The 21951-nt window shown below is 34.9% G+C and overlaps 2 protein-coding genes across 2 annotated transcripts; both read left to right on the top strand.

Annotated features, from left to right (window-relative positions):
• Positions 1–10502: 10502 nt before the first annotated feature.
• LOC110620721 (germin-like protein subfamily 1 member 17) lies at positions 10503–11461 on the top strand. The gene is made up of 2 exons (XM_021764547.2): positions 10503–10682; positions 10771–11461. Exons 1-2 carry the CDS (start codon positions 10562–10564, stop codon positions 11313–11315), a joined length of 666 nt encoding a protein of 221 aa, XP_021620239.1. The 5' UTR covers positions 10503–10561; the 3' UTR covers positions 11316–11461.
• Positions 11462–19263: 7802 nt separating this feature from the next.
• On the top strand, positions 19264–20223 carry LOC110620701 (germin-like protein subfamily 1 member 17). The gene is made up of 2 exons (XM_021764520.2): positions 19264–19423; positions 19512–20223. Exons 1-2 carry the CDS (start codon positions 19303–19305, stop codon positions 20054–20056), a joined length of 666 nt encoding a protein of 221 aa, XP_021620212.1. The 5' UTR covers positions 19264–19302; the 3' UTR covers positions 20057–20223.
• The last annotated feature ends 1728 nt before the right edge of the window (positions 20224–21951 follow it).

Here is a 21951-nt window from a genome sequence, read left to right as displayed (position 1 = left end):
TAGACTCCGGTATCGGAATTCCTACCGTCCGGTGGAATCTCGGATGTCGGAGACCTCTAGAAGGGTAGAACCATGCTTTCATAAAATGTTTTCATGTTTTTAATGGTTTTAAAGTATGAAACTAAATGAGTTTTTGCATGAAAATAGCATTGGAGGGAAACCCAGGTTCGGCCGCCGAAAGTCAAGTTCGGCCGCCGAACATGCATGCGTTTTGGAGGCACGTTAGGCCCCCGAAAGCATGAGTTAGGGAAGTTCAGGTTCGGCCGCCGAAAGTCAAGTTCGGCCGCCGAACATTGCATGGATGCGGAGGCACATTCGGCCCCCGAACGTGGCCTGGCCAGCCACCTATAAATGGGGCACTTAGCCGAAATGGGCGAGCTTTCTCCCATTTTCGGCCACAGCAAGCTTCCGACCTTCCCTTTGCAACTCTTGTGCTCTTCCTCCAAATCTCTTCCATTTTTCTTAAGTTTTAAACTCACATTACAAGTTTTGAACATTTAAACCAAGTTTTGGAGCTTTGGGAACTCAGGAGCTCATTTTCGTGGATCTCCAAGTTTAGGTCGTCTCCCTCTCGATCTTCAAGAGGTAAGGGCCGATCTTAAGCTCCTTATATGTTTTAAGTAAGTTTTATGCTAGATCTTTGAGTAGAAATGCATGTTAGGTTATATTTTGAGTTATGGGTTAATATTGATGTTTTGGTCAATGTGTGTTGATTGTGGGTGTTTGAAGTGTTGTAGTTGGGGCATTGGATGTTTTGAGGCCCCTAGGAACTTGTATGCATGTTTTGGTTGAGGTTTATGCTTGATTTGAAGTTTTGGGAGGCAAGAGGTTCATTTGAACCAAGTTTCTGCCCCTCTGGCAGAAACCAGGTTCGGCCGCCGAAGGGAGTTTCGGCCGCCGAACCCCCTTTGGGGAGGCAGGCCTTTCGGCTGCCGAGGTTGCCCCCGAAAAGAGACTTTTGTCTCTGTCTGGCACTTTCGGCCGCCGAAGGTGCCGCCGAACCTACCTGAGTTTCGTCTCTGTCTGGGACTTTCGGCCGCCGAAGGTGCCGCCGAAAGTGCCCTGTTCAGCCACCCCATGCATATCTCTATGTGATATTTTCAGGATGTTTTAGGGGGTTTTTGGGGAATATATTAGAGTTATGTTTATGTATGTTTGGTCCCTCATTGGAGTCCACCTGTGTAGGTTCGGACCCGAGGAACCAAGGACCCCAGCAGTGAGCCAGCTGCTACAGAGTTTGTCAGAGTCAGCCAGAGGTGAGTGGAACTAAACTTAACCTTTTTAAATTAAGAAATGAAATGCTTTTATCATGCTTCATGCATCATGATCATATTATAGGTTGTTTGCATTAGAATGCACGACTATGCCGCATTGTATTGTTGTGATAGATGACATTAGGATGATTCATTAGCCTTCTGAATACGAAGTCCTGTGGTGCCCATAATAGGGCCGGGCAATACGAAGTCCTGTGGTGCCCATAATAGGGCCGGGCAATAACTCCGAGTACGAAGTCCTGTGGTGCCCATAATAGGGCCGGGCAATACGAAGTCCTGTGGTGCCCATAATAGGGCCGGGCATGGAGTTGAGGGATTTTTGAATCAGTCCATCCGTGGTGTGATTTGTTTGTGCAGTGACGCATTTCATGATAGCATGTTTTAAATATTTTCTTTTATAGTTCTACTCACTGGGCATCTAGCTCACCCCTCTCCCCTAACCCCAGGTTTGCAGGTACGGGATAGATAGAGAAGGCAAGACGAGAAAAAGTCATATGTATGTAATAGTTAGTTTGTGGATATGACAATTGTATTATGATGAAATGTAAAAATATTCAGGATGTTATGTAATGAGGTTATTGAGGATAGAGTTGTGCTTGACCATAATATATTGTTAATCCCTTTTGTATATACATGATCTTTGTTATGATGTTTATGTAAACTAACTCAACACAGGTTGTTTTGCCTTTAAGGCTTGATGAGATCCCACAGAGGGACTATGTTATGAATATGTTCAGAGTATGCACAGGTTGAGTTAGTAGATGACAGTTTGTATGAAGAAAAGTTTTAATTTTTATGCATGTTGTTGATCATGTATGGGATTATACAGGTTTACAGGTTATATGTCAGGCTTGCTACGGGTCCCGGCGGCCTTAAGTCGACCCGGATCCTAGCGCCGGTAGCGGTCCGGATTTCCAGGGCGTTATCCCTTGCACACAATCAGCTGATGAAGTAGTCGTTCATTGTTTTCTTGTTTCTTAATGTTCCAACAATGAATCATTCTCCTACAAGTTGATCAAGCATAATTTAGCCACATTTTTATCATAATTATTATTGTTTATTTACACATTTTTTAGTTTAATTTATGGTTTTTATCTTGTTTTTACAGAAAAGGAAGAAATTGGAAAATTGGAGAAAAAGTGCAGAAAATTGACAGAAAAGTGATTGGGTCAGTGATTTGCCCAAAACACTCAAATCACCGGGCAAATCACTTTGATAGCAGAAACCTGGAGGCAACAGGCAAAAGTGATATGGGCAAGTGATTTGCTCAAGACACTCGAAGACACTGGCCAAATCACTCGCAGAAGACAGAGAGCAAAAAACTGGACTGACTCACAGAAAAGTGATTGGGTCAGTGATTTGCCCAAAACACTCAAATCACCGGGCAAATCACTTTGACAGCAGAAACTGACAGAAGAGCGGGAAATTGGGCAGAAAACAGAAATCCGAATTTTCAGAAGTCCAATTCCAACCCAATCACTACCAACATAAAACCAAGAGCCACGAAAGAGCTTCTCATCCAAGAAATTCCAATTGCAATTAAATTCAACATCAAAAAAGGAGTCAAACACCAAATCAAAAAGGGATTTTGAAACCCTAAATGGATGGAATTCTTCAGCTATAAAAGGAGAGCCTCCAAACCAGCAGGGCATCATCTGATCATCTTTCAGCTTCAGAAACTCTCCAAAAATGCAGCAATCTCTTCTTTCTTTTTTTTCTTTTGTGATTTTGTCCACCATGAGTGGCTAAACACTTTCCTTTCTAGTTGAAGTTGGAAAATTCAGATTTGTGATGAATTGGGAGATTTAAATCTCCATTGTTAAACTTCTATTTATTTTCAATATTTATGCAATTTGATCTTTCTATAATTGTTGCTTTGCTTTTAGAATCAATTTAGGTCTATTGCTTTAATTGCTTGAGTAACAATTGTTTGAATAATTTAAGTCCGTAATTACTTATATTATTTGAACACAAATTTAATCAAGTTGCATGATCTAAACTCGACCACGCGATTGGCAAGGTTAGAATTAGGTTTCTCTAAATCTTAATGCAGTTAACAGTTGTTCGATGCCAAAGGCCCCAAGGACGTTCATTGGCAACTTGTTAACTAGTGTTTGATTAGCGAACGTTTCCTAATCAAACTAGAACTAAGGAGGAATTTAGATTGTGAGAAGCGTCTTCCACATCCTAAACTAATTTATTGAGATAAATAGGAGTATTAAAGAATCAATGATCAATTCTAAACAATCTGAAATAGATCCATACTTCAACTAGAAGCTTTTCTCTTATTGATTTACTCATCTTTAAATTATTGCTTTCTTTTGTTATTTAGTGTTAATCCATCGACTCAAAACCCCCCTCTTTTAATTACTTGTTATTTACTTGACCTAGTCATTATTAGAAAAATCATTGGTGTCAATTCCCTGTGGTTCGACCCTATTGCCACTATCTACAAGTTTATTGTTGATTGTTTAATAGGTTTATTTTTGACGGCTTCGACAACCACTTATCAAAAATTGGCGCTGTTGCCGGGGAATTGATCTAACTAACGTATTTTCCTTTTGTGACCAGGGCGATCGTAAAGAAGCTCTTCTTTACGATCCTGAAATTGAACGCACTGCCAAGACCTTACAAGCATGGCTACGGTAAGTATGTCTTTTCTCTCTTCTCAAATTTCTGAACTAACCTCTATGGCGAGAAATTATGGTATAGGTCAAGCCCAACAACTTCAACAAGCACATGCAGGATTCTATGGACAGCCAAGACATAATCCCTACCTTGACACATACAATTCAGGTTGGGGAGACAATATGAGCTATGGCTATACAAGGACAGACCACTACCATGACTACCAAAGAGATCTGCAATACAATCCATGTTGGGGGGACAATCCGAATTACGGCTATGCAAAGGCTGACTACTACCAAAACTATCAAGCCCAAGCAACACCTCAAAACTCCAATATGGAACTTGAAGAGATGGTAAAGAAATTGGAAATTTCTGGGAAAATTCTCCAACAGCAAGTGGATCAAGCGGTCAATTCAATGAACGCGCACATATTAAGAAGAGAGGAAGAGCTTCAAGATCTATGGGACGATGACGAAGAAACAGACCAAGCTGCTGAGTCTGCTGCACAAATCACCACTACACTTGAAGCTGAACCAGATGCCCGATTCCAGGTTACTGCAAAATTTTCTGCACCAGCAAATTCACCCAATGCCACACCTGCCACTGCTGAAATTGCACCGGCAATTGCTGAACCTGCTGTCCAAAAATCAGCAAGTGCTGAATCTGCCACCATTGCATCCCTTGTTACTGTCCAAACACCAGCAACCTCAAAAATTGACACAACTGAACCAGAAGATGTTGCACTTACTGAACCAGCAACATACACCACTGAATCAGCCACTATTGCATCCCCTGCTGTTGTCCAAAATCTTGAACAACAAGTGAGCCAAATGGCCACTTCAATGAGCAAATTTGAGTCTCAAGGGAAGCTACCCTCCCAAACTGAGATAAATCCAAGACAAAATGCTAGTGCCATCACATTGAGGAGTGGAAAAGAGCTACAAGACAGCAAGGCTAAAAAATTGCAAAAACAGGCCATGGAAGAAATTCTGCCAGAAAGTGATCAGGGCAGTGATTTGCCCAATTCACTAGTAGAAACTGACCCGATCGCTGGGCAAACTGAGTTGTCCAGCAGTGATTTGCCTAAATCACCAGAGAAGGCAGAGAGTGATCTGCCCAAATTAACAGACCAGGCAGAATCCAGTCAAAGGCAGAAACAACAACTTATGGAGAAATTCAAGGTACCTCCTCCCTTCCCAAAGAGATTTGCAAGATCCCAAAAGGAGAAAGAGGAAAAAGAGATATTGGAGACACTTCGCAAAGTGGAAATCAACATACCCCTACTTGATGCTATCAAACAAATACCAAGGTATGCTAAATTTCTCAAAGAGCTATGCACCAATAGGAGGAAACTTGCTGAACATAAAAAGGTAAGTGTGGGGGAGTGTGTCTCAACTGTCATTCAAAGGAAACTTCCCACCAAATGCAAGGATAGAGGAATGTTTGCCATTTCATGCAAAATAGGCAACATAGGAATAAAGAAGGCCATGTGTGACCTTGGAGCTTCAATAAATGTCATGCCTCTTTCTATTTTTAACTTGTTGAATGCAGATACACTCAAGGGCACCAGCATTATGATCCAATTGGCTGATCGATCTGTTGTCTACCCCAAGGGAGTGCTAGAAGATGTGTTGGTGCAAGTGGACCAATTAGTCTTTCCAGCAGATTTATGTTATTGACATGGAGGAAGACAAGGGCAAAATCACCTCTGATATCCTACTTGGAAGACCATTCTTAAGTACAGCAAGAACTAAAATTGATGTGCATGATGGCACATTGACTATGGAGTTTGAAGGGGAAGTTATCAAATTTAATGTTTATGATGCCATGAAATTCCCCAATGATGTTTCTCCTGTTTATGGCCTTGATGTTATTGATGATTTAAGTCAAGAAATTTTTGATTTTGATCAAGAAAATTTACTTTATGATGGTCTTTGCAGGAAAGGAGAAGTGGACAATAACATCACTGAAGCAGAAAAAACAGCAGACTGCTGTAACTTGCTGGATGTGGGTGATTTGCCCAGATCACCAGATAATCTGCTCAAATCACAGACCAAATCACCAGATAATCTGCTCAAATCACAGACCAAATCACTGGAGCAGACAGACTTGACAGACAGTGATTTGCCCAGATCACCAGATAATCTGCCCAAATCACAGCCCAAATCAGACAGCAAACAGCAGAAATCAGCACAAACAGCAACTGCACCAGAACTGAAACCATTGCCCAGCCACCTCAAATATGCCTACTTGGGAGCTGGAAATTCACTTCCAACAATTATTTCTAACCAGCTCAGCCAAGAAGAAGAGGAAAAGCTCCTTGATCTGTTGAGGAAGCACAAGAAAGCAATTGGGTGGACCTTGGAGGACATAAAAGGCACCTCAAGACCATTCGGTGGAGGCTCAAGACAAGATGCAGCACATGGAAAGCATGTTGCAGCTGCTGGTTCAACATTTTCTGCCCACAAACCAGCCACGACAGTGATTTGACCAGTGATTTGCCCAAATCACCTGCTCAAATCACCCACATCCCAGGCAGTCCCTTTCCTTCTCCTTATTAATTTTTTCATATTTATGTTTAAACATTGAGGACAATGTTTGGGATAGGTGTGGGGGTATTTGCTGTTAGGTTTAGGTTATATTTTTTCCGTTTACATTATCTTTTTGCTTTCTTTTTATTTCTTTTTGCTTTCTTTTTATTTCTTTTTGCATCTTTTTGCCCCATAAACACACACCAAAATTTTTTCACACACTTTTTTGCACTTTTTGCACACACACACAGAATTTTGACTTAGCTTTTGCTCTACTCAGCATAGATAACAAGGTTAAAAGAGCTTCCTATCTCATGACCCCATTGATTTTCCACCCCTTTAAGCCTAAATTGAATCAATTATAGTGTGTTACCTTCACTTTGGAAGTTCTTTTCTTAAATTGAATCTCTAAATTTGCATTGGTCAAGGGAAATAAAAATATAAATACATGCAAATAAAAAGTTAGTGTAACTCCCTATGAGGTGATTTGCCCAAACTGTCATGAAAAGAAAAGAAAAAGAAAAACCAGCACAAAGCACAAATCATAAAACCTGTTCCTATGGCCAAATAAGCTATGAACAGAGCTAGTAGCCACTTGAAGAAGTGACTAACTGAGTAACCGGGGATGGGTATCACCAATATGCACCTTCGCGTAAAAAGGTTAGTGACTTTTTCAGGCAAGAATAAAAAAAGTGCTGCTGAATAAAATAAAATAAAATGCTCAAAGAAGGGCAAGTCTCTCTTAGAGATTGCATTGAGCTTATACAAAGAGAATAAGCATGAATGAATAAAAAACCTTTCCTTTGACCATGATAGGTAAGGGGAAACAAGGAAAAGAGAAGAACAATCTTGGTGCATGTATTCTATACTGTGATACTTCAATTTAGGAGTCTAGGGGGGGCTGATTAAGTGGTACTTAGGCTCAAAAGAAAAAGGAGCTTGATTGACTAAGTTATTTGTTGCTTGAGGACAAGCAAAAAGCTAGGTGTGGGGGTATTTGATCAAGCATAATTTAACCACATTTTTATCATAATTATTATTGTTTATTTACACATTTTTTAGTTTAATTTATGGTTTTTATCTTGTTTTTACAGAAAATGAAGAAATTGGAAAATTGGAGAAAAAGTGCAGAAAATTGACAGAAAAGTGATTGGGTCAGTGATTTGCCCAAAACACTCAAATCACCGGGCAAATCACTTTGACAGCAGAAACCTGGAGGCAACAGGCAGAAGTGATATGGGCAAGTGATTTGCCCAAGACACTCGAAGACACTGGCCAAATCACTCGCAGAAGACAGAGAGCAAAAAACTGGACTGACTCACAGAAAAGTGATTGGGTCAGTGATTTGCCCAAAACACTCAAATCACCGGGCAAATCACTTTGACAGCAGAAACTGACAGAAGAGCAGGAAATTGGGCAGAAAATAGAAATCCGAATTTTCAGAAGTTCAATTCCAACCCAATCACTACCAACATAAAACCAAGAGCCACGAAAGAGCTTCTCATCCAAGAAATTCCAATTGCAATTAAATTCAACATCAAAAGAGGAGTCAAACACCAAATCAAAAAGGGATTTTGAAACCCTAGATGGATGGAATTCTTCAGCTATAAAAGGAGAGCCTCCAAATCAGCAGGGCATCATCTGATCATCTCTCAGCTTCAGAAACTCTCCAGAAACGCAGCAATCTCTTCTTTCTTTTTTTTTTCTTTTGTGATTTTGTCCACCATGAGTGGCTAAACACTTTCCTTTCTAGTTGAAGTTGGAAAATTCAGATTTGTGATGAATTGGGAGATTTAAATCTCCATTGTTAAACTTCTATTTATTTTCAATATTTATGCAATTTGATCTTTCTATAATTGTTGCTTTGCTTTTAGAATCAATTTAGGCCTATTGCTTTTAATTGCTTGAGTAACAATTGTTTGAATAATTTAAGTCCGTAATTACTTATATTATTTGAACACAAATTTAATCAAGTTGCATGATCTAAACTCGACCACGCGGTTGGCAATATTAGAATTAGGTTTCTCTAAGTTTTAATGCAGTTAACAGTTGTTCGATGCCAAAGGCCCCAAGGACGTTCCTTGGCAACTTGTTAACTAGTGTTTAATTAGCGAATGCTTCCTAATCAAACTAGAACTAAGGAGGAATTTGGATTGTGAGAAGCGCCTTCCACATCCTAAACTAATTTATTGAGATAAATAGGAGTATTAAAGAATCAATGATCAATTCTAAACAATCTGAAATAGATCCATACTTCAACTAGAAGCATTTACTCATCTTTAAATTATTGCTTTCTTTTGTTATTTAGTGTTAATCCATCAACTCAAAACCCCCATCTTTTAATTACTTGTTATTTACTTGACCTAGTCATTATTAGGAAAATCATTGGTGTCAATTCCCTGTGGTTCGACCCTATTGCCACTATTTACAAGTTTATTGTTGATTGTTTAATAGGTTTATTTTTTACGGTTTCGACAACCGCTTATCACAAGTATATATATAAATATATTTATATGTAGAAGTAACTTTTTGATGGAAATGTTCATCTTTCTTTTGTTTCTCTTAATGTTTGAATTAATTTTCAGTATCTTTGATTAGTTCTACGCTAGGCCACAATTTTAACACACTAAATGAAACTTTTCTCCTTCTGGGTTAAAAAGCAATGTAGATTAATATAAATCTGTAAATGACTTGCACTAATTTTCTGCAATATTTCTTTTTTCCATTTATTAAATGGATATATATATCTATGACTATATGGTTCAAACATCACCTTTATCCCATTTGAGAATCGACATGTGTATATGTGGTATTAGTTGTATATATGGTTGGAATGCATAGGAAAATTCAGACAGTCTAATTAATTAATGGACTAATTAAAAGATATAGATAAGATGAATATTTATATCTGAATTTGTGATAAAATATCTTACGAATTTAACTTTAAATATTTATTATTTAATATTTAGTAATTAAATAGTTTATAATAGACGCAGTCTATATTACGCATTTGTTGCTTAATTCCAAGTTTAATTATAGCTGATTCTATGTATCATTTACCTGCCCATTACCAAATTACATATAAAATATTAATAGAATATATGAATTCCTTATAATTTGACAAATAAATATTAACTTAATCTTTGAAACAAGACCAATTAAAAAAAATTAAAATCCACTTGCTTGTACTTAGTCATGAGAAGAGGTCATAGTGAAAACAATGGATTTTTTTTTTTATAAAATAAAACCATTCTGATATCATGTCTCCACGGAGAACAACTAAATAAGTCTCCAAACATAAATTTAAAAAATAAGTTTTTAGCGGTCATTAGTCATAAGACTATGCTATTATATTATATTTATTAATTATTATGATAGCAGAATAAAATATTTGAAAATTTTCAAATTATTTTATTTCAAAAATAGCAATTAATATTTCTAGTAAACAATTTTTAGCAGTACAAATTCTCAAACCCTAACTCTCCATCAAACCAAAAAACAGAGGGAAGAGTAAAATAAATTAAAAAATGTATACTTTATTAAGCAAATGGGAAAATTTTGATTTCATAAAATGGGATGTTATACTATATATGTTTCTATTCAGTTGTACAATTACTGAAATAAGGCCATCATTTTACCATGTCTCCACAGAGGACTTGTTCAATACATAGTTTTAAAAGGATAAATTCCATCACTTTCCCTTATTCTATTGTACATACCTAATATTATTGTTAGATTAAAAAATAACTTTTTTAGCAGCCATCAAATTCCTTGTAAACAATTTAGCTGTACAAATTCCCAAACCCTAACTCTCCATTAAACCAAAAAACAAAGGGGAAGAGAAAAATAAATAAAACTATAGGAGGTGAAAATGAAAACTTCAAAACTCACGTAAACTCGAACGATTTGAAGCGGTCCAAGTTGACATTGAAAATTAATTCAAAAGGAGGGATGGTTAAATGTATATGCTTACACTTATAGAATAATTCGTGGTTTGGTGAAATAAAAAACAGCTAACCCTTGAGAATAGCTGAGAGAGCTTCACCTATAAATACTCATCCGTTGCTGCAACATTTTTCACACCTTCAGCTCAACAACAAAAGGCTAGAGAAATCAAGCAGTCCTAAAATGAAGGCCTTTCATTTCCTTGTCTTATTAGCTTTGGCTGTGGCTTTCTCTTTTGCCTCCGCCTTTGACCCTAGCCCTCTCCAGGACTTCTGTGTTGCAATTCCTGAACCTAAGAATGCTGGTATACTTCACAACATTAATCTTTTTTCTTATTTTGTTATTTGCATGTCTAATAGATACTGATACTAACTTTTTATATATTAATGCAGTGTTTGTTAATGGGAAGTTCTGCAAGAATCCAAATCTTACTGTAGCTGGTGATTTCTCTATTTCGGGACTCAATATTCCAGCATTTACAGGAAACCGAGTTGGATCAAATGTCACCCTCGTAAACGTTGACAAAATACCAGGACTTAATACTCTTGGTATTTCTCTCGCTCGCTTAGACTTTGCTCCTAATGGTGGCTTAAACCCTCCCCACACTCACCCTCGTGCCACGGAGATCCTTGTAGTTGTGGAGGGCACCCTTTATGTTGGCTTTGTCACATCCAACCCCAATCGTTTGTTCACCAAAGTCTTATACCCAGGAGACGTTTTTGTATTTCCAATTGGTCTCATCCACTTCCAGTTTAACATTGCAAAGACGAATGCAGTTGCCTTTGCTGGTCTAAGCAGCCAAAACCCAGGCGTCATCACCATAGCAAATGCAGTCTTTGGGCCTAATCCACCCATTAATCCTGATGTTCTTGCTAAGGCCTTCCAATTAGACAATTATGCTGTGGAAAAATTGCAGAAACTATTTGCCAATGCGTAAAACAATCATTTAAAGTCAATGGTGCTCATTATTTTAAAATAATGTTTAGTTACATTTCATGCATATTCTAATTATATGCAAATGTATGCATTATTGGTGTTCTTATAATAATTTAATAAAGAGACTTTTGGTGTGCCTTCTCTGTATGTTCATTTCGGATCCGTGTTTGAAATATTGGCTGAAACACTTGAAAAGAAAAATAATAATAAAAGAGAAAGAAATATTGAATCAATACTAACAATTGAATCAGAGTATCTAAGACTCAAAAGATTCCTTCCACTCTTATTTAAGTTTAGCCTGTTTTGTTTGGCTGGTTGAGATTGCTAAAAAGAGAAGAAAAACTTGAGATTACAAAACGTTTTTCATCTACTATTAATTCAATTATCAGCAGCCTAAATGTTCTTCCTATAGTGGTGTCTAGGGAATTTCTGGTCCTAATGGCTCCGTTGCCTAGTCAGTCTTTACCGAATCTCTAGCCTGCTATTGTTGGATTGTGTTCCTGCGGCATCACATCCCTGGATTTGGCACCGTTTCCACATCATCTGCATCCTTATTTTGGGAGCTTTTTCTGGTTGGCTTAGCTAGGGTTTGGTTTAAAATTAGGGCTGTTATGTTTGATTATTTCCTGATGCTTTTTTTTGGTGGTATATTAGAGCAATTGAGTTGCCCTGCAATGTGGGATTGTCTGTTCTTGTTGCCGTGCAATATGTAATCTCTTGGTACGTAGATCTGATCTGTTCTTGATTGTGTGGATTTTACTTTAATTTGTTTTTGTATCATGTTAATTTCCAAGTTTTTCAACTACCATGCATACTTGTCCTAGATTAGATATATTTGTAAGGTTAATGATCAGGGCTTATCCCAGCAAAGTTTTTTTTTTTATTTCCTAAATGTTCATTAATAAAATTTCTCTTCCTTATGTATAAACATATATACATTCAACATCAACTTTTTTTTAAAAAAATAGAGAAAATATATTCTTGATTTGATTATTTATAGAAAATTTTACATATATACTCAATTTACACTATTAGAGCAACAATTTTATATGTTTTATACATGAATCTCTTAATAATGTGAATTGCGATATTCTTCAATAAAAAAAATTGTGGTATAGGTCGAAACAAATAACTGATACAATTAGGGTGTGCAATCGGTTAAATTAAATTGAATCGAAAAAATTAAAATTTAATTTTCAAAAAATATAAAAGTTGAATTGAATCGAAATGATAAATAAAACCGAACTGAGCAAATCGATTTTATACACATTCAACATAAACTTTTTTTTTTAAAGTAGAGAAAATATATCCTTTTTTTATTATTTATAGAAAATTTTACGTATATATTACAGCAACAATTTTATATGTTTTATGTATGAATCTCTTATTAATAATTTGAATTGTGATATTCTTCAAATAAAAAAAATTTTGTGGTATAAGTCGAAACAGATACAATTAGGGTATGTAATCGATTGAATTAAATCGAATCGAAAAAAAATTAAAATTTGATTTTCAAAAAATATAAAAGTTGAATTGAATCGAAATAATAAATAAAACCGAACTGAGCAAATCAATTTTTTCGATTCAAAATCAGTTCGCCTTTCATTTCTGAAATTTTCAATAGAAAATTTCTTATTTTCTTTTAATTTCTCTCCAAGCAAACAAAATATACTTATTATATGCCAAAAATCAATTAAAAGGGGAAAAATAAGATTTGTGTAAAGAAATACAATCAATACAATACAAATATAAACATATCTAAGATTAAAGCAATACAATATAAAAAATTAAAAATATCACCGCACAATGATCTATGAAATTGAAAATGAATACACAACTCAATCATGCCGGAGAATGTCGTTGCAATGCTGGATCTAATCTATTGCACCGCTACGACTGTTGAACTTGTGTTGTTGCGCTGCTACGACTATCGACGGTTGGATCTGTGCTGTGTCACTGATGCTGGAGCTATATTACTGTTGGCTATGATGCTTGGATTCATTCCAATGTTGTCCGGAGGCCACTTGCTACTGTGCCATTATTATGATATTAATATGGAGGCCACGCATAGGTACTTCTTAGGCTCCACTACTAAATTGATACTTTTTAAAATAAAATAAATTGCGATAGTAGTGAGCAGGTCAATTCCATTTGAAGTAAAATAATTTTTTTGTATGAAAAAAATAATAATAAAAATAAAATAAGAGAATTTTAAATGTAAATAAATAAAAATTAATATAATAAAAAAATAAATTAAATTAATTTGAAGAGAAAATCAATGTGAGATAAATCGAGTTAAAAAGATTAATTTTAATTTTAATTTTATTGGTCGATCACATATAGAAAGATAATTTTAAATTATTTATTGATAAATCAATTATGAATATCAAAAATATTTTAAATAACTAATTCTTACTTAGTTTTTTTAACTAGTTAAGAGACGTTCGTTAATTAATTCTACCTCTCAGACAACAAGAGGAGATACTCTTAGAACATTAAAAATTAGAAGAATCTGATTCTAATTAACAAACACGAATCTATCGGTTTATTTAAACTAGATTATATTATTCATTAAAAAGATTTTACGCAACTTAATTTACTATTTATTTCATATTAAACTAATCAATTACGGATCTCATCAATTTGAATGGTAATATATTATTTTAACAATTGCACAATGGGCCTCTATTATAACAATCAATATAGTAATAATAAACATTAGTTACAAAAACAATATAAATACCAAAAGATAATAAAAAAATAATAAAATTAATTAAATCTCACTACCAATTAAACTGAAATTTTAATTATCCTTCAACTGAAAGAGGATTTAGCTACACATGTTCATTGTTGAAATACAACAAAATATTTTTAGTCACCCAAAATTAATTCAGAACAAAAGATGAGAGATGAGAGATGCCTCTATACATTAGAATGTACTAAAAATCATAACTCAACTTAAATATCAGTAGCCAAAATCAAAGTCGAGTCTCTTGGATTTAGAACTAGACTCTGATTCCTCTCGTCAAATACGTTATACTCATAACGTAGTTCATAACACAGTACGTCTGATAGTTAGAGTTCAAGTATGACTTACTTTCTTATTTTCCTGTGAATTTAATTATGCCAACGACTCTTTTTATTTTCATAATGTATAGTCCAAGCACTATTTTTCTCTTGTTATTCTTCAACCCTTACTTATCCTATTAAGATATCAAAACTCAAAAAAATCAACATGTTTTAAGTAAAATCAAACTCAAAATCTAAGTGTTTTAATTCCCCCACACTTAGATTAGCCTTAGCCTTGTCCGTAAGCATGTACTTGAAATATGGTTATTTATTTTTTGAATATGATATTGCAGCTAATTACTTGAAATAGGCTGTTTTCTCCACAGCAGTGTTCGTCCAGTGGAATCTCCTTAGGGACAATGCCAATGATAGCACGACTTCCATGAAGTATAGTAACTAAAATTCCTTGTAGACAATTTAAATATGGTTCGATTGATTGCAAACATTAATTCTGTGCAACCATATTATTTCATATGATTCAAAAGAATCTAATAAGTGTTCTCATGCATAAATTACTTCACACCTTCCAAGTTATAATGCAGCATGCTTTAAACAGATAATCTTTTCTCAATGGATTTATGCTAAAATTAATCATAGATGAGAGCTTTTAAGCTTTTTTAATGTACTTATCATATTATGGTTCGTTGTAACTTTTTTTACTAGTTCGTAATAATAAAAATACCTTGAGTTAAAGAATGTAATTATACAAATTGAGTAATTCGTGCACGTCACTCCTTTTCCATGGTTGCTCTTTCTTCTCACATCAACATCTTTTTCTATTTGATTTTTCATCGTGTGACTTTTAGATACAACCGGTGATTCTTGAGTCTTTTCACCCCTCTCTTTCTTTTTATTTTTCTTATTGTTTGGCTATTGGCTTTTTTTGGTTTGCCATGTGGATCTCAATAAGTTTGGTTTGGAAACTCCAGCGGCGACAAGATAGTGTCCTTCGTTCCTGCAGATAGCGCCACATGATATAGCGGAGATCCAGGGGATGTCCATATGTGAACACTTGGCAGCGATTCAATCCAATAGGTTGACTGTTGATCTAAGATTGGTTCTGTTGAGTCCCTCCACACTTGATCTTGAGGGAGGGGATCTGTAAGACAGACAAGATGATTAGGGGTCCACTAGGAATGCTCCCAGTGGAGACCCTCCGAGGCTCAGGTTAGATTGTTAATATAGAGAGGAAATAGAAGTAAATGAAGTAATAAAATATTTTCAAGAAATCTCCAAAGGACCTTTATTTTGAGGATGTTTTTGTGAGTATATGTGAAGAATATTAACTCCTTTTGGGCCTTGGCTCCTAGAGAAAAGAGAGCCTCTATCTGGCGGGGTTCCTCAGTTGATATATGAGAGAGAGAGTCCACTTTAATTAAGAGAACTTTTTGTTTTAGGGAGAGTCAATTTACCGAAACTTGAGAGAGAAAGATGGCCTCTTCCTTACAGCCCCCTGCGGCAAGGTGGGTTTTGGGATATTTATATCCTGATTTCCTACTTTATGTTCTACTGGATTGGATGGTGACGTGGTGCTGCAGGTATGTAAGGCGGCTGGCAGACAACTGATTAATGCTAAGCCATTGAACCCATATTTTTTGGCAAGTGCGTTAGGTGGATGAGCATTCTTTCTGCACACTTATTTAGTATCTCGGAATGGGCTAAAGAGGGGTCGATTATCGCATGGAAGTCGATTGACTTGCTCTAGTTTTATCAGGTGATGTCCAGTCTGCACAACCTTCATTGGGATCGGTGATCTTTACATTTATTTCTAATGTGTGGTACGAGCAGTATGGAGGAGGTCAGAAGTGATAATGGTCTTTTTTCGGTTTGGTCAGATCAAATAGAAAGGTTAACTCATCTCTTTTAAATCACGCGAACACGTGTCACGATCTCAACGTTGATTACTTTTTATATATTATCAAAATGTAATTAACCATAAGATTAGATACCAATTGTTTATATATATATATATATATATATATATATATATATATATATATATATATAAGGTCACGTATTAATTGGGTGTTTCATCTCTTCATGCTCCACGTAAATCTTTTCCTTGTTTATTAAACTAGCACAAAATGGTGAAACAAGACAAGACTTAAAAAATGAGCTAATCCAGGTTGACTTGGTTTCATTGTTTTGGGTCTCTCCTTTTCGAAGCAAAACCCCTTTTAGTGAAATTTCATATTCTAAGACTGAGACATAGGTTTAAGCAGCCAAAACCCAGGCGTCATCACCATAGCAAATGCAATCTTCGGGCCTAATCCACCCATTAATCCTGATGTTCTAGCTAAGGCTTTCCAATTGGATAATTATACGGTAGAAAAACTGCAGAAACTGTTTGCGACCACATAAAACAACCATTTGAAGTCAATGCTGCTCATTGTTTTAAAATAATGTTTAGTTATGTTTCATGCACTTGTCTCCAATAATTGAGCAAGCATATTCTACTTATATGCAAATGTGTGTATTCTTGGTCTTCTTATAATAATTCAATAAAGAAACTTTTGGATGTGCCTTCTCTATATATTGATTTCGGATCCAATAGTTGCAGTTTACTTGAAATATTGATTGAAACACTTGAAAAAAAATAATAATAAGAGAGAAAGAATTATTAAATCAATATTAGCAATCGAATCAGATTATCTAAGACTCAAAAGATTATTTCCACTCCGATCTAGTTTAACCGTTTGTTTGTCTGCTTGATATTGCTAAAAAAGAAAAGAAAAACTTAAGATTACAAAACGTTTTTCTTCTACTATTAATTCAATTATCAGCAGCCTAAGTGTTCTTCCTCTAGTGGTGTCTAGGGAATTTCTGGTCCTAATGGCTTCGTTACGTAGTGAGTCTTTACCCAATCTCTAGCTAGCCTGCTATTGTTGGATTGGATTCCCGCGGCATCACATCCCTGGATTTGGCAATGTTTCCACATCATCTGCATCCTTATTTTGGGAGCTTTTTCCGGTTGGCTTAGCTAGGGTTTGGTTTAAAAGTAGGGCTGTTATGTTTGATTATTTCCTGCCCTGCAATATGGGATTGTCCGTGTGCTTGCCTTGTCTTTATCTTTTCAGTGATTGTCTACAGCCCCTGTTTGTGTAATCTCTTGGTAGGTCTGATCTGTTCTTGATTATGTAGATTTTACTTTAGTTTGTTTTTGTGTCATGTAAATTTCCAAGGTTTTTCAACTACCATGCATACTTACCCTAGATTTGATATATTGGTAAGGTAGATAATCAGGGCTTATATATCCCAGCAAAGTTTTATTTATTAATTTCTAAATGTTCATTAGTAAAATTTCTCTTCCTATGTATAAACATATACACATTCATCATCAATTTTTTTTATAAGGAAAAAAATATTTTTATAAACATATATATACACATTCCTTATGTATGAGTCTCTTATTAGTAATGTAAATTGTATGAATTTAGAGGTTACGACTCTATATTAGTCATTCCTTGGTAGCAAGGTAAACCTTGAAGCTTCCCTCTTTTCCATTTTTTTACATAGTTTATTAATAATATGTGATAAGCTTAACATAACATATTAAAAAAAAAAGTTAATTAGATGCTGCAGACGTGGAAAATGGAACATGCGCTTACTTGGTTAGAATCCAATAAGAAACTTGATTGGATAGTTGTTGCAAATTATAAAAATATTTATAAGACCTTCTGCTTCTATTAAAATATTAACAGATATAGCAGAATATCTTAGTCAATTAAAATAAAAATAAAAATAATAATAATAAGAGACATTGTCGAGCAGGCTACTGGTCAAACAACCGAATGAAATTAGACAACAAACAATTAATATTGCCTTGTTTTTTAATTAAATTTAAATTAAGATTCAAACTCCAAAATCTTACCATTTCAAATGCCACTGTAGAGTTACTATCTGCGTCTCCATGGCCAAGCTTGAACCATTCAAATCACCAACTCATCTCAGACTATTGTGCCATTGGTTCTTCGATTAAAAAAAAAAAAAGTGATGTTATTCAATAAAAAAAAAATTGTGGCATAGGTTGAAGCAGATAACTGACCCAACCACTTCTTGGAAATTATTCAGTTGCCTTTTTTCTTTTTTCTTTTTAAATAAGATTGGTTTCCTTTATACACCCACTACATATATAATGCAAAATATATATAAGCAGTGGAATATAAGATTTTTAATTATTTTCAAATTAATATAGTGAAAGCAATAAATTTATAATTATATTATTTAATTACTATATTATCTTTTAAAACAAATAAATTTTACTTTTTTATCTATAATTTAAGACAAATAAAAAAGAGTATAATAAATTTATTTTCATAAATAAAATAATTATGTTTCATAATACACTGAATTTAGATAAATTATTTTCCATCATTTTCACTATATATATAGTTTAGCGAGTAAATGAGAAAATTTTTTGATTTTATAAAATGGAATGTTATATTATACGTGTTCTCTATTGTAAAATTACTAGAATAAAACCATTCTATTATTATGTTTCCGTGGAAAAGCACTGAATAAGTATCAAATTAGATCATACATAAATTTAAAAAATAAATTTTTAGCAGCCATTAGTCGTAAAATTATGCTATTATATTATATTTATTAATTATTACGATAATAAAAGGGAAGAGAAAAATAAATAAAACTATAGGAGGTGAAAATGAAAACTTCAAAACTCACGTAAACTTGAACGATTTGAAGCGGTCCAAGTTGACATTGAAAATTAATTCAAAAGGGGGATGGTTAAATGTATATGCTTACACTTATAGAATAATTCGTGGTTTGGTGAAATAAAAAACAGCTAACCCTTGAGAATAGCTGAGAGAGCTTCACCTATAAATACTCATCCGTTGCTGCAACATTTTTCTCACCTTCAGCTCAACAACAAAAGGCTAGAGAAATCAAGCAGTCCTAAAATGAAGGCCTTTCATTTCCTTGTCTTATTAGCTTTGGCTGTGGCTTTCTCTTTTGCCTCCGCCTTTGACCCTAGCCCTCTCCAGGACTTCTGTGTTGCAATTCCTGAACCTAAGAATGCTGGTATACATCACAATATTAATCTTTTTTCTTATTTTGTTATTTGCATGTCTAATGGATACTGATACTAACTTTTTATATATTAATGCAGTGTTTGTTAATGGGAAGTTCTGCAAGAACCCAAATCTCACTGTAGCTGGTGATTTCTCTATTTCGGGACTCAATATTCCTGCATTTACGGGAAACCGAGTTGGATCAAATGTCACCCTCGTAAACGTTGACAAAATACCAGGACTTAATACTCTTGGTATTTCCCTCGCTCGCTTAGACTTTGCTCCTAATGGTGGCTTAAACCCTCCCCACACTCACCCTCGTGCTACGGAGATCCTTGTAGTTGTGGAGGGCACCCTTTATGTTGGCTTTGTCACATCCAACCCCAATCGTTTGTTCACCAAAGTCTTATACCCCGGAGATGTTTTTGTATTTCCAATTGGTCTCATCCACTTCCAGTTTAACATTGCAAAGACGAATGCAGTTGCCTTTGCTGGTCTAAGCAGCCAAAACCCAGGCGTCATCACCATAGCAAATGCAGTCTTTGGGCCTAATCCACCCATTAATCCTGATGTTCTTGCTAAGGCCTTCCAATTAGACAATTATGCTGTGGAAAAATTGCAGAAACTATTTGCCAATGCGTAAAACAATCATTTAAAGTCAATGCTGCTCATTGTTTTAAAATAATGTTTAGTTACATTTCATGCATCTGTCTTTAATAATTGAGCAAGCATATTCTAGTTATATGCAAATGTGTGCATTCTTGGTATTCTTATAATAATTTAATAAAGAGACTTTTGGTTTGCCTTCTCTATACGTTTATTTCGGATCCGCATTTGAAATATTGGCTGAAACACTTGAAAAGAAAATATTTGAATTTTTTACTTTTTAACTCTTAATTGCATGACTTAGAAAAACCTAATTTTAACATTGCCAACCGCGTGGTCAAGTTTAGATTATGCAACCAAGTGTCCTTGTGTTCAAACAATCTAACTAATTACGGATCCAAATTATTTAAACTAACAATATATTACTTATCCAATTAAAAGAAATAGGCCTTAATTGATTATAATAGCAAAGCAATAATAGTATGAAGAATAAGTTGCATAAATATTGAAAAATAGAGACTTAACAATGGAGTTTTAAATATCCCAATTCATCACAAACCGAAAATTCTCCAACTTCAACTAGATAAAAAAATATTTAACCACTCATGGTGGACAAAAAATACAAAAAAGAGAAAAAAGAAAAGTAGAGAGGGGGCTGCTATGTTGCTGCCAAAATTCTGTAGTAATTGTGAAGATGATTTGCTGGTTGGTTGTTGCCCCTTTTTATAGGTGAAGAGTCCTAATCCCTTTTGAAATTAGAATCCTAATTTGACTTGGTATATTGAGGGTCTTTTAATTCTTCTTTTGTCTTTGTATTTAATCATGAGTAGAACTCTTTTAATGAAGGATTTTTTTTTTTTTTTTGTGGCTATTGGAGTTGTCATAGGATTAGTCTTGTGGTGTTTGAAGTAGAATATGACTCTTATACTTTTAGATTTTGAATTTCCTTCTTTTCCAGCACTGCTGGACTCTGCTGCGTCAGTTTGATTTGGGCAGTTGATTTTGGCAAATCGCTTGCCCAAATCATTTCTGCAAGTCAGTTCCAGTTTTCTGCTTCAGCTTTCTGCAAGTGATTTGGCCAAATCACCTTGGCCAAATCGATTTTCCAGTTTTTAATGCAGATTTCATCCAAGTTTCTATTTTTCTCATTTTATGTAAAAACATTATAAAAACATAAATTAAACTAGAAAAATGCATAATTAAACAGTAATAATAATAATAATAATAATAATAATAATAATGTGGTTAAATTATATTTGATCACTAGGCAGCCTTTCTGCATGCTTATTTCGTATTTCGGAGTGGGTTAGAGGGAGGCCGACTATCGTTGGAAGTCCGTTGACTTGCTCTAGTTTTATTAGGTGGTGCTCGATCTGCACGACCTTCATTGACATTGGTGATCTTTACATTTGTTTTCAATGTGGCGAACAATGAAGAGATTGCCCTGCTCGTTCCGGGTACGAAGGAGGTCAGGGGTGATAATGGTCCGATCTTCAGTCCTATATAGATCGGTCTTTTTTTGATTTGATTAGACCTAATGAAAAGATTAACTCGTTTCTTTTGAATCACACATACACGTGTCACGATCTCAACGGTTATTATTTTTTATATATTATCAAAATGTAATTAACCATAAGATCATATACCAATTGTTTTATATATATATATATATATAAGGTCATGTATTAATTGGGTGTTTCATCTTTTCATGGTCCACGTAAATCTTTTCCTTGTTTATTAAACTAGCACAAAATGGTGAAACAAGACAAAACTTCAAAAAGGGAGCTAATCCAGGTTGACTTGGTTTCATTGTTTTGGGTCTCTCCTTTTCGAAGCAAAACCCCTTTTTAGTGAAATTTCATATTCTAAGACTGAGACATAGGTTTTGTAATAAGGAACAAGTAATTGGTTGTTTTGGGAAGCTTAGTGTTT

The sequence above is a fragment of the Manihot esculenta genome, chromosome 8 (assembly GCF_001659605.2).
Source record: "Manihot esculenta cultivar AM560-2 chromosome 8, M.esculenta_v8, whole genome shotgun sequence".
Taxonomy (NCBI): Eukaryota; Viridiplantae; Streptophyta; class Magnoliopsida; order Malpighiales; family Euphorbiaceae; genus Manihot; species Manihot esculenta.
The sequence above is the reverse complement of the archived record's forward strand: the minus strand, read 5'-3'. Positions and strand labels throughout refer to the sequence as shown.

What these genes read in the sequence shown, in the direction of transcription:
- LOC110620721 (XM_021764547.2), top strand. Translation starts at nt 10,562, where the DNA reads ATGAAGGCCTTTCATTTCCTTGTCTTATTAGCTTTGGCTGTGGCTTTC. An exon ending in TCCTGAACCTAAGAATGCTG is followed by an intron (nt 10,683 to 10,770) that starts GTATACTTCACA and finishes ATATTAATGCAG; the next exon opens with TGTTTGTTAATGGGAAGTTC.
- LOC110620701 (XM_021764520.2), top strand. Translation starts at nt 19,303, where the DNA reads ATGAAGGCCTTTCATTTCCTTGTCTTATTAGCTTTGGCTGTGGCTTTC. An exon ending in TCCTGAACCTAAGAATGCTG is followed by an intron (nt 19,424 to 19,511) that starts GTATACATCACA and finishes ATATTAATGCAG; the next exon opens with TGTTTGTTAATGGGAAGTTC.